Below are 12,053 nucleotides of genomic sequence, written 5' to 3' on the forward strand. Positions count from 1 at the left end.
ACTCACTTGCACCAGCTATGAGTCCCTGCGGGAAGGAACCAAAACTTTTTTTCACAAGTTCTATCATTCAGCTCTGCTCCATTATCGCCCCTGCGCACCGCCTTTCAGTTCGCGTCAACTATCCGAAAGCCGTCACTTCTACTCGACCTTCCACTTTTGCGCATCTCGGGTTGTTCTTCGCCCAGACCGCACTGGGTCAGGGCCACCTGCCCGCCGGAGCCGTGACCCATGCTGCCCCTGAAGGCTTGAATGCATTCATCGAAGAGCTAAGTAAATTGCATTTAAGCCTACCCGCAATTTAATTCCCCTACATGTCATTTGAGGTATTAGGAAATCAATAAAAGTGAAACTGATAAAACAAATTGCAGTATTCACTCGCACAATGAACGCACCCTTTTCACAGATATTCGAACATTTTAGGAGTTAATAAATTACGCTGGATGAAGTATTCTGAAAGAAATTGAAGTTCTAAAAACGGGGTAAAACGTATGCTGGTGGCAGAAACCCTTATTCCGGTACGACGCGGATTTTAATTAAAACGAAAAGCGTTCTTAAGAGCGGTTGCGGAGCTCGGAAGCATGGTTAACAACTTTCATCTTAACCCCGCAAGTATAACTCATATATGGTTGCATAATGCATTGCAACGAAAGCTCAACTAGAGTTCACTCATGCACAGATCACAACATTCAACGCCACAGCTAACCACAACAAGCTGCGACATTCACTAACGGGGCACATCAAACACAAAAAACCTTTGTGACCAGCGTGGTTTCTGTTGGTTCTCAGTTTCCTCGTGTAACGTTCCTTTTGGGTGTCCTTACTTTACCGTGAGGGTTACGAGTCTTCCCGTTCGACAGACAAAGCTTTCGAGTATTGTGTGGTCTTTCCGGCTTTCAAAAAAGCCACCAGCTAGCAATACGCGAGGGAAAATGAATTGTAATTTTTGACAGCCTGAGTAGAGGGTGAATTCATTATGCGAGCGCGTTCATTAAGCGAGCAAAGACCTTAAATTCATAAAACAGGGGCAAAAAAGAAGTAGTGCGTTAATTATTCATTGCTGTCCTTATTTCGGCGACCATTACATTTATATATATATACAGCAATCCCAAAAAGAGATTTTATTAGCGTAGATACTCGAATCATCAGAAACGCAAACGCCTACTATTTACAACACAATATCTCAGAGAACGAATACAACAAACGAAATAGTCAGCGCAAAATGAAATAAACGCAGACAGATAACTTCAAGAGAGAGCACATGAAAAATTATGTACCAGATCCTCTACAAACACAAAGAAAAGCCACGGAATTGTTGCTCGCACAGCACTGAAGAATAATGCAAGCAGCTATAAAATGGCTGTGCCGCCTCATGACTTGTTGCGTGTGATATACTTTGAGTATTGTTTGTTCATTACTAATGTTATTGGTAGTAATTAGATTAGGAAGCCTTTCCTGCATTCTATTCGGCTGATATAACCTGTGGGGATTACTTCTAGTAGTGTCTTCTAATGTTTGCTATTACCGAGGCAATACTGTCCTGAATCAATCATTGCAGGTCTTCTTTCCCCTGACAATTTCTCTTTTTCGTTTCTAAGCTTTCTGCAAAACTCGTTTCGTAAAGCAATTCTAATACTCTCATGCGTTATTGCTGTTGGAGCTGAGTTATTTTTTTAACGCTATTTGATCATGCTTTCATGTTCATAACACATGTAGCCCCTTCGCGCAGTTTAGTTAATGCACCTCATCAGCTATTCCGTCAGTTTTGCTAAGTGCCAGACTTCGACGTTTATGACTCATTCGGGACATCCGGAGATGTTACACTCAGATAACCAATCTCTCTGCTTGTCTCGTTTAACTTGCCCTGCGTTATCTCATTTGGTTCGTCTCGTGCCTTTTTTATCTAGTTGCGTGCGAATCTTATTTTCCTCGTTTCGGTGACGTATACCTTCGGTCAAGGCCGCCGAAACCGGTAAGTTGGAACGTTTCCAGCGGGTGCTTTTTTATTTCTTTTCTACTTCCATATCCGCGCCTGCAGCGGATTACATATTCAGCGCTGTGTAGAAGAGTCTTAAGCGCGCATAAACAATGGGTACTGATGTAAACATTAAAAAATAACGGTGGTGGTAGTGGTTGTTTTGTTAAAATAATAGTAAAAAGGAAGGAAAAGGTTTTTGCTAGCCCCGGCATCTGCCATCGATACTGAAGCACCTGAGCTGGGGCAGCGGAAATAAAGGATAGCAGGCAGAATGGAGAAATGAAATGAAAGAGGTTAGGGCACAGGAAGCATTAAAAAATAAACAGTTTTGAAAGAAGTAAACGCATATGCGTTAGCACCATTTCTAGCGGAGGCAGGTTGCCCTGTCTGCTGCTTGCGGTACACGATGTTTGCGGTTGTCTTAACTCAGCTATTCGGCATTTGAATGTGGCATTAGCATAAAACTCCTTCTGACCGTTATCTTAGGCGATGTCAACATGCGCAACATGCTTCAAGGACTACTTGTCATTTATAGCTGAAATTATTTGAAATTGATTTGCGAATATCCTGCCGAACCCATCAGTTTGGCCACCTGCAATTTCAGCGCAATAATTGCTAGCATTCCATAGTATTGTTCATGTTCTTGGGAATACGGTTGGTTTTGCAAAACAATGCAGTGAACTAGGCGACATTGATTGTACATAATCCAGGTTTTCTTTACTGTAACAGTAGCAATATGCGGAAATTGCGTTTCGTTTTTAAAAATTCAGATGCATTTGGGACATATTTATGGAATCGCCAAAAGTAAGACGCAAGCAAGGCTCCATTGCGTGAGGCTGCGTTGTCCATCCAATAACTTTAGGTGCCTCCAGCTTTTATCTCCCCAAAATCAATTGAGATTAACCGAAACTAGGCACTCTTTGTGTCACGGATGCATGACGCAGTGCAGTGAGCTTAGGGAGTGAATTGGCGCAGCAGGTATGTATGGTGTAGTGATAAGGCATGCACGGGGAATTTTGTTCTCAAACACGAAATGCATATTGGCCATGACTGGAATGGTTTCCTGAGGAAGAAGTGTTCTTTTCGAGTGCAAGGTCGGAACGACATAATTCGAGATATCTTGTTCCAACAACGAGTACTTTGCAAAATGTTCATGCTTGAACAAAAGTAAGACGCTCAAGGCTAGCATTTCGCAGTGGGTGCAAGCATTTTAAGGACGCAGAAAATGGTTTCTGGAAGCTTTTGTCGTTTCAGACCTTTTTTGGGGCTATATCGTACATCTCATGCCAAATTACATCTGTAATATTCCAACAGGGCGATATCGCTGCGGCCTTCAGTGTAGAGGTCATGATGGCTAACACAAAATATCTGGCACTGGTAAATCACATGACTTTTGAAGAAAAAGGCAGAAGTTTAACACTAGCTGTTCTGTATTTGTAACACGATTGCGTAATTTATTATATTTGACAAACCCGGGCATTAAAGGTTAAAGAAGCTCAACATACGAGATCTCTGGCTGTCAGAGTGTAAAGTGAGCAAAAAAGGCCTTTAGCGCTTCAACGACAAGTGTCGCGTATTCACAACATACAAAATGTACGTAATGCGTTTTTACGTGGAGCTTCGATATAGGTTTTAATATCGATTTGTTATCAACAACTAGCGCTTTCTAGCAAAAGTGTGCGGCATTCTGTGAGGGAGCATTGAGAACAGAAAGCGGGTGTAGATGTATTACTCCTCCTTTCTCATTTTGTGACAAATGTTGCAGGAAGATTAGAAGAAAACTGTTGTATGAGCATTGCCTCACTCGTTACCAGAAGTTTTAAACGCTTGTTTGGGGTTAATGACTTGTTAATTTCTGGTTGGAATTCACGACAGTAGGTAGTAGGCCTCTGCGGTAGTTTGTTGAAGAAGGCACATGAAACTCAAACATCTGCAGAAGCTCCGCGTTCAACTTTTTAATTTGTACACAAACAATTTCCAGACCATTCCGACAAAGCAAGGTTACTTAAGTTTAAAGTGCCACTGTAGGCGAAAGCACAAACCTGAAAAGTGGAGGGAAGAGGCAAGCCTCAATGTGGTAACCAACAGCCACCTTCTTATCGAGAAAAAAAAAGGTTGACAAAACAACGCACCACCATCTCACCTTATTCCTTCACCCAATCCTTCCTTTTCACCCATTACGCACCAGCTTTCTTCCAGTGAAAACTCCTTTAAAACTCACGCCGAGTGATAACCACAACCTTCCAGACAATTCACGTTCTTGTTTTTTCCAAACCTCGGTCATCGGACTGAGTTTTTGCCTCTACTTCCCGTTCTTCAGGTTTATGCTTCAAAGGCTATCTTTTATACCATCCTTCCCCCTTGAGTTGCAGCATGAGTGACCACAATGGTAGTCCGAATGCAAGTACGCTTCGGAAAAGATTTAGTCGTTAAATGTGGGTACTAGCAGCAATAATGAGAAGGACAACGACAAAACCCAACAATAGGCTGGATTTCTTCACACGAAGGAAAACGAATGTGCTAAGTGGATCAGAAAAGGCAGCCAGATAAAATGTTCAGTTTCAAAGCCGCAGACAGAAAGCTACTGCCCTACAGTCTGCAAAAAAAAAACTTGTGTTTGCTTGAAATTGAATATACAGGTCTCTGTGTAAGGAAAAGCGATTATTTGTACTATTTCTTTGCAGACAATTTTCAGAGACCGTCTTCAACACAACTGGAACAATTTGCGAAAAATGAAGCGAATATCTCGTGTCGCGAATTCGCGACGTGCCAGATTCTAAACTGTCCAAGACGCTGACAAAGTTTTGATTATAATCTTTCAAATGAAGTGAATAGCCAGCGTTGCAGCATTGATGAATTTTTCTTCATATTTTCTTTATTTTTTTAATGCGTGTCAAGACTACCCTCACAGTGACGGTTGTGTCGCGGCAATCATAAAAAGGCAGCCACGTTTACTGTGCTCTCAAATACTGGAGGGTTGCCAGCCCTTTCTCATCATGATGTCCTGTTGCCGCAATCGTTTTTTTCTTTTTCAGGAGGTGTTCAAAGATGTACCGAAATTGAGAGGCCTATGAAGGTGTCCGCCGGAACCTCCAGGCAATCAGACAAGGAACTGAGAGAGTGAAACCCACCGATAACTTAATAAGCAAACGATAAAAAGAAAAACCTCGACTCTGCGTCCGAGAGGGAGTACTAGACAAACCGGTCACTTAAGCTGATTACGACAGCCTTGACTTGTTCACGCACTGCGAAAGCTGCAGAAAGCGATCATAGAGCAGAAAGACGTCAGTGCTGCCCGAAGTCATTCGCTGAGCAGTTGGTAACACAGAACAGCTAACCTGATGAGGCAGAGCGGACAGTAACCGGTGTGCAACGGTTGTGCTAAGAAGACGGCAATAGCAAGGGTTGGCAAGTATGTTTCGTTGAATGTAGGTACGCTTCGTCATAGCCGAGCAACAAGGCGCCAGGAGATTTCTTCATACAAGAGTAATGGTCAGCTAAACAAGGAAGACAACTGCGAACGAGATAGGAGGAGGGAACAAAGCATACCTGACCTATAAAGAACTGCGCTCACGAGGCCTTTCGAAGAGACAGCTTTTTAGGATATAAAAACGGTTTGCTGCGAAGGCTACTGACCAGCCGCACGGGAGTTTATGCCTAGAAAAAGTGACTGTTCGAAGTGGAGCGGACTTCAACGACACCGTACTGAAAATTTTGCGCAGATACACGAGGACTAAGCCGAGAAAAAACAAGGACAAGCGCTAACTCACCACTGAAGTTTATGTGAAAAACATGGACATATATAAAGAAAATCACAAGACCAGAGCAAGGTTATCATCATGAACATCACGTGTTACCCCGTGTACCCGAGTGAGTTGGTCAAAAACCGGAACTGCGTATCACAGAAGCGGACGGAAGTCTGACTTACACATTTATCTCCACTGATAAGCCTATGAAAGGCCTCCATGAGCTCACACAGAAGTTCGTCCCCGTGCATGTATAGAATCGTTTTGTCGAAGAGCTGTTTGCACTGGAACGACACCAGAACACCTCGTCCGTAAAGAACACGGCCGAGTAGAGAGCAGGAAGCAGGAGCTGCCCCCGGATACGCATTGCCTACTGATAGACAATGGCGGCACCCACATTCACTGTGGTGGACTACGTGGTGCTGACAGGGTTTCTTGTTTTGTCGGCTGGCATTGGCATGTACATCGCTTGGCGCGATCGCCTACGGCAATCAAACAAGCAGTTCCTGACAGCGAATAAGGAACTTGGCTGGCTCCCAGTTGCAATGTCCATTATGGCCAGTTTTCTGTCCACTAATGCCGTCCTTGGACTGCCCACGGAAGTGTTCGTGCGGGGTTCAACGTTGTGGTCCGGTGTCATATCTACCACTGTGGCGATCCTCATGGCTGCTTTCATTTTTATGCCCATGTACTACAAGATGGACATTACGAGCATCAACGAGGTATTTGTCTATTCTTTGCCTTCTCTTGTTCAGTAGTGCCTTAGTTTTGCTCTTTACAGCTGACTGCTAACTCCAGAACAGCAGACCCCCACTTCTTGAGAGGACGTTATTGAACAAGCTAGAGATAATTTGGTTTTATATTTTTTTTACTGAAAACTTATCAAGGAGACACTGTACAGGTAGCCCCAGTATGGAAGGAAACACAGTATGAGCACAGAATAAATAATTACTCCATACAGAAGAGGTGGAAGCCCACTTTCTCTTGTTTAATAAGTAATCATAATCCGGTGATATACAATCAAGAGAGATATTCACCCCTATTGCAAAAATATTTAGCAACAGAATTCGCTCATTTGTGCAAACTGACTGTTCCGTTTTCTATTAGAATCACCTGTACAACAAGCATACGTGAGACAGAAGCTATAATATGTATCTCTGCAGTGTTCACGATTTCTGTTCCGCATTCTAACAAACAAGATAAGGAAACGGGTTGCACCGCTGCCACAATGCTTGCCTATGAGCTTATGAGCTAGGAATTGTTACACAGGACTAATGAAGTGCTGTGTATATCATGACCTGCAATAATGCGTGTAACTGATATAAATGACTTCCGTGTGCCGTAGTTATGGTGCTCAAAATTGCAGAGCGAAAAGGTACAAAACGTGTGCACGTTTCTAAAAGGTCAATATATATACCAAATTAATTCATGTAAAAGGCCTCCCATCCATACAGCGTGGTGTTACGCACATCTTGTACTGCGATCTTCAACTTTGTCCGTTGGTGAAGGGTGACTGACTGCGCACTCTAGCTGGGATGAATAGCTAGCTTGCTTAGCCTAGGGTATCCGGCATAGCGTTGACCACATTTTCCACGAAATCCGCTTTAGAACATACAAATGCTTCTTGGTTTCACACTTTGAACAGTCTTCGTAAGAGGCTTACAACAGTTGACGTGCAGTATGAATAGCTTTCTTTCTTATTGGATGCTTAACAGAACACTCGCTTTGATTGAGGCGTCTGTTGCTATGCAACCTTAATTTAGACTGTGGCCGAGTTTTTATTTCGTGAGGCTTTACCGGACGCACCTTTCTGGCCAGCGCGAGTTTAGTATGCTTCATCACACTGAACCTGGTGTCAGCAGACTGCATGATGTTTAAAAGCCTTAACATTCACTAAAAGCACACCACGCGTACAATAATTCAGGCCCTTACCAAAACAAATAGTACACAGCAGCATGTGCGTAAGGAAAAGTAGTCCCAGCTGATGAAGAGTGCCATACGCTTCTTTAATTGCGCTGCAAAAAAAAAGGTAAGAAAATTAAGACTGCGTATCAAATCACAAAATATTCATTTCAGTACTTGGAGAAGAGGTTTATGTCCAAGGCTATAAGAAACCTTGGATCCATCCTCTTCATTGCGCAAACCGTAAGTGCCGGTTCGTTTCACATGGTTGATTTATAGAGCTTTAGGAAAAAGGCGCCTTGCGTGCTATAGGTCATAGTGGCTGTTCGGGCGAGTTGGTATGTCATGACAAAACATTTAAGGCTTGCAAACGAGGACGAGCATGAAGAAGGCAGCACTTGCGCTAACCTTGCTCATGTTCATTTCTAGTTAATCAGGCCCGTCCGTATGTGTTTCCGCCAGTCCGGCTGTCACCGTGTCGCACATAGCAACAGCTGTCTGCAGAGCAAGGTTATAGCACGTGTTGTCTTCTTCATGTTTGTCCCTGTTTTGCAAGCGCTAAAATTTATGTTGTGCTATAGGTGTTTCCCGCTTTTTGAATTCTTTGAGCTATAGTAAAGAAAACACTCAACCGCCGGGATCTTTCTAATTACAATGCGAAGTATATAAAAATGAAAAGAACTTGTAATGACATATGTTCTTTCCAGCTGTGAAGCAAGTAGTAATTAGAGTGAAACACAGTGCATATTGGAGTATTTTCCCGGAAAATTGCTTGTTTTAATCTTTTACAAAGCATTTTAGCTAAAATAAATAACCTTCAGAAATGTGGCTATTGCGATTACAACAAATATTTCTGATGTTGATAAAGAAAATAATTTTGGGTGACCCACCTAAGACTACCCTGAAAAAAAAAGTGAAAGTGCCGTTTGTAATCCCAGAGACGCATTCACAGACTGACATGTAACATTCTCTGCAAAATATTTGAGGCCACTTCATCTAATTTTAGGTCCTGTAGCGCCGCTTTTCAATATGATCAAGTGAAGACTACGCTCATTGCGGCAAAATTTCCTGTCTGTCTATTCTAATTAAGGAGTTACGGGCACTACCAGAAATACGGTGCAAGATCCGATAGCAATGTTGAATGCATATATATCAAATGCATGATGTGCAAAATCAGTTCGTGATAGACAGGCACATTAAAGGTTGCGTATCCCTCTAATGAGCCTTTTTTTCGCCAACCAGTTATGAAATGTTACTTGAAACTGATAAATGCTGGTTCAGTTTTGTTATCTTTGCTCCTATAAAATTAGCGCTATTTGATGACACATAGATGGCATGAAAACAGCACCAAAGTGACTAGGAGCATTAAAACATTCGCCAACTGAGGTGGCAAATCATCCACCATAACTTCTTCAACACAAATATCGGTTCCGGTTTTATGTGTTCTTTTACATCCCTCCTTTTGGCGCAACACAAGGCTCGTGTGCTTGTGTGTGTTCTCTCATTGTTACGCTTCTGAATTTTAGCGGTTGTGAGATTGCCTCCTTTAAAGAAAAAAAAGTCGACTTTTAGCGGGCTATAAAAGAAAAATTGCATGCTGCGCTAAAAATACAGATTTTGGTCGGAATCTGTGACAATGCACTCTTGTATGCAGTTCAAAAAGCATAGAAGTGCGCTGTTATTTACATATGAAGAGGAATTAAAATTTTCATTCAAATAATTGCTTCCGCTAGCACTAAATATTTAGAGAACAACATGCGAAACATAGCACTTCTGAACAGTGCCCGATGTCATGAAGAGGAATTAAAATTTTCATTCAAATTATTGCTTCCGCTAGCACTAAATATTTAGAGAACAACATGCGAAACATAGCACTTCTGAACAGTGCCCGATGTCGCCCTGACTGCACTGCAGGACTCGTCCTGGGATAGGAAGTTCCGGCTTGAACAGAGCATCCTAAGCTTTGAAAAATGGTGAGGCTAGGAAAACGTGGCATTGAAATACAGCGGCAGGCATCGAGCAATAAAACACGTTTGTCGCATTTGTGCGTCTGCATGGGCCTTCAGTAAATTTATGAGTAGTGCTAAGGAAGTTAGATAAGGTAGTACCATCCGTTGAATTTTGTTCTGAGCTCGTCTGACGAAGGCACTACAGGTGCCACAAGGGCTGAGCTTTTTAGCAAATGGATTTGCGTAGAGACTAAATCAAAAGGTGCTAAAGATCCTTTGGAGCCTGAAGACGCTAAAATAATGAAGGAGCACAGCAAGGCCGCCAAAACGCTCAAGTTGCTGCACTACAAGAAATTGCAGCTGTTAAATTTGGTTTTAGAAGTGATACGCACGGTTTTCGGAGCGCATAGGTTGCAGTGTGATAAATAGATTAAAGCTTTATTTTGGCATGTTCTCGAGATATGGTCGGGCACGTAGCCCATGCAGTATTTTTACTCATTAAAAATATGATTGTGCTGTTTGTCATGAAAGTCAAGTGCGTATCTAAGTTTCAGCTTACCTTGAGTTGTTCTCTTTTTGAAAATGTCAACGCTTGTCAGTACGAGAGACCTGCCATTACATTTTCAACAGTTGACAGATTTCATATCGTTCTTTCTTAGCTGTAGTCCTAAATAGCACAATCTTTAAGGTCGGATAGAAATCGTGTTGTTCACTAAATGCACTCGTCGTTATGTCACTCAGCAGCTCACCATACAAAAAAAGACAAGAAATCCTACTCTCATAACCTTACTGTGCAGAAAAAAACATAACCGCAAGAAGTCTGCTGTCCTCATACTGACTCTGTCGTCCGCCTTTACCACCATGGGCACAAGTTTCTAATGGTCATGGCCACTCAAATCTTCGGGCAGAACAGAGCATGTTGTTCAGGGTGCTCACTCCCTGACACAGAGAAATAGAATTGTATTGCCATCAACAAGTTTCCGAATTCGACAGTTTCTAGTTACGACATACTGCTATAGTCGAAAGCTATACTCCAAGAATGTGATTATAAAACGCTCGGTATCAAATAAAATGAAGCCTGTTCATGCAGAGAAGCAGAATTCTTCGCGGCGAGAAACGAGTGTAGTTAGCACATCGTCAGACTTTGGTTTGCCATGAAATAAAATAAATAAATGTCGTCTATTTCCAGTGACCTTGCCTCCTGTAGTTGCTGCTCTGTCGTATGAGGTGTGGTTGTGAGAGTAAGCGGGTGAATTTCTCACTGAGAAAAAACCCTTTCATCATCAAAGTTGTCTCGACACGCCCCCAGTGCTCCAGCGTTTTTAGTACACATGCCGTAGAACAGTTCAGAGTCCTGTATTTCTTTCGTAGTTGCGGGGCTCGAGGATGTCCATTAAAGCTACCTTCCTTTCCCCTTTTGCGCAGTGTGACGATATAGAATACCAGATGCAAGTCATTGGGGAAAATTTGTACTTTCCGGCAGCGCCTTTCCTGTGTCATTTTCACGTGTCAACACAAAGAAGGCACCAATCGAAAAGACAAGAAAATGTTTGCTTCACGATATGAACCGATCAGAAACCGACTAAGTTCTCCCGTACTCAGAACAAGCGAGTGCTCCAGTGGCCGAAATTAACCTTCTTTTTTGGTGTTTCAGCTGTTTTACCTAGGCGTTGTGCTATACGGTCCATCACTCGCTCTTGGATCAGGTAAGATGTTCCCGCCACTACCACCAGCGTTTTCATTTTATTCTTATTTTGCTTGCGGCAGTCCTCCATGTCACCACACGAAATTACAAAAGTAGCTCAGATGAAATACAAATAATGAAGCAACTCTCTTTGGCGCAGCAGATATATGCTGTCAACTTCATTCAGTTTCACTCCAAAAGTTTCCTTCAAACACTCATCAACCTAAAAGGACTAACATAGTGTAACCAGCAAAGAAAACAGGAACATAAGAAGAAGCGCACAGGGCAGCCTTGGACTAACAGCTGATGTTTTATTGATGGCCTACCCAGGTAACCGTAACAACACAATGCTAGCGCATAGGTGCCCAGAACACCCACATTGAACGTAACCTAAAACACGCTCACCCTACGACCAATGTGAAGGCGAAAAACTCTATTTTTTACATGGCTACACTTGCACACCCTTTTCCAATAGCTTAAATTATTTATTCGTACTCAACAGAACCGATGCATTGACGCACGTGTCACTTCTTTGCAGCCTTATGTGAACGGCTTCTAGTATCTCTCTAGAATCTCTGTTTTTTCCTTTTCCTTCTTTGCAAATCTTCACGAAAGACCGCATGCAGTTTCTACAGTCCCTACAGTGATGCAGAAGCTTATTCGTATCTTGCATAATATTGAGAAAAATATATTGTTTGCGTAACCAGTCATTAAAAATTTTTATTCTGTAAAAAAGGTTCTAAATTTCTTTTGTAATTTTCTAACGTATATAGGCCTTGTTTCTGGTAAGAGCGGTA

General features: G+C 42.3%; 1 protein-coding gene across 1 annotated transcript in view; it reads left to right on the forward strand.

The window, feature by feature from the left end:
• Window positions 1–4,678: 4,678 nt before the first annotated feature.
• LOC144099206 (sodium-coupled monocarboxylate transporter 1-like) overlaps window positions 4,679–12,053 on the forward strand; it is a 125,528-nt gene continuing 118,153 nt past the window's right edge. Inside the window, exons 1-3 of the mRNA XM_077632350.1 lie at window positions 4,679–6,443; window positions 7,798–7,866; window positions 11,227–11,278. Coding sequence (XP_077488476.1) covers window positions 6,105–6,443; window positions 7,798–7,866; window positions 11,227–11,278 — 460 coding nt within the window. The 5' untranslated portion in view covers window positions 4,679–6,104. The remainder of the gene's footprint in view (window positions 6,444–7,797; window positions 7,867–11,226; window positions 11,279–12,053) is intronic.

This window comes from Amblyomma americanum, chromosome 7 (assembly GCF_052857255.1).
Source record: "Amblyomma americanum isolate KBUSLIRL-KWMA chromosome 7, ASM5285725v1, whole genome shotgun sequence".
Lineage (NCBI taxonomy): Eukaryota > Metazoa > Arthropoda > Arachnida > Ixodida > Ixodidae > Amblyomma > Amblyomma americanum.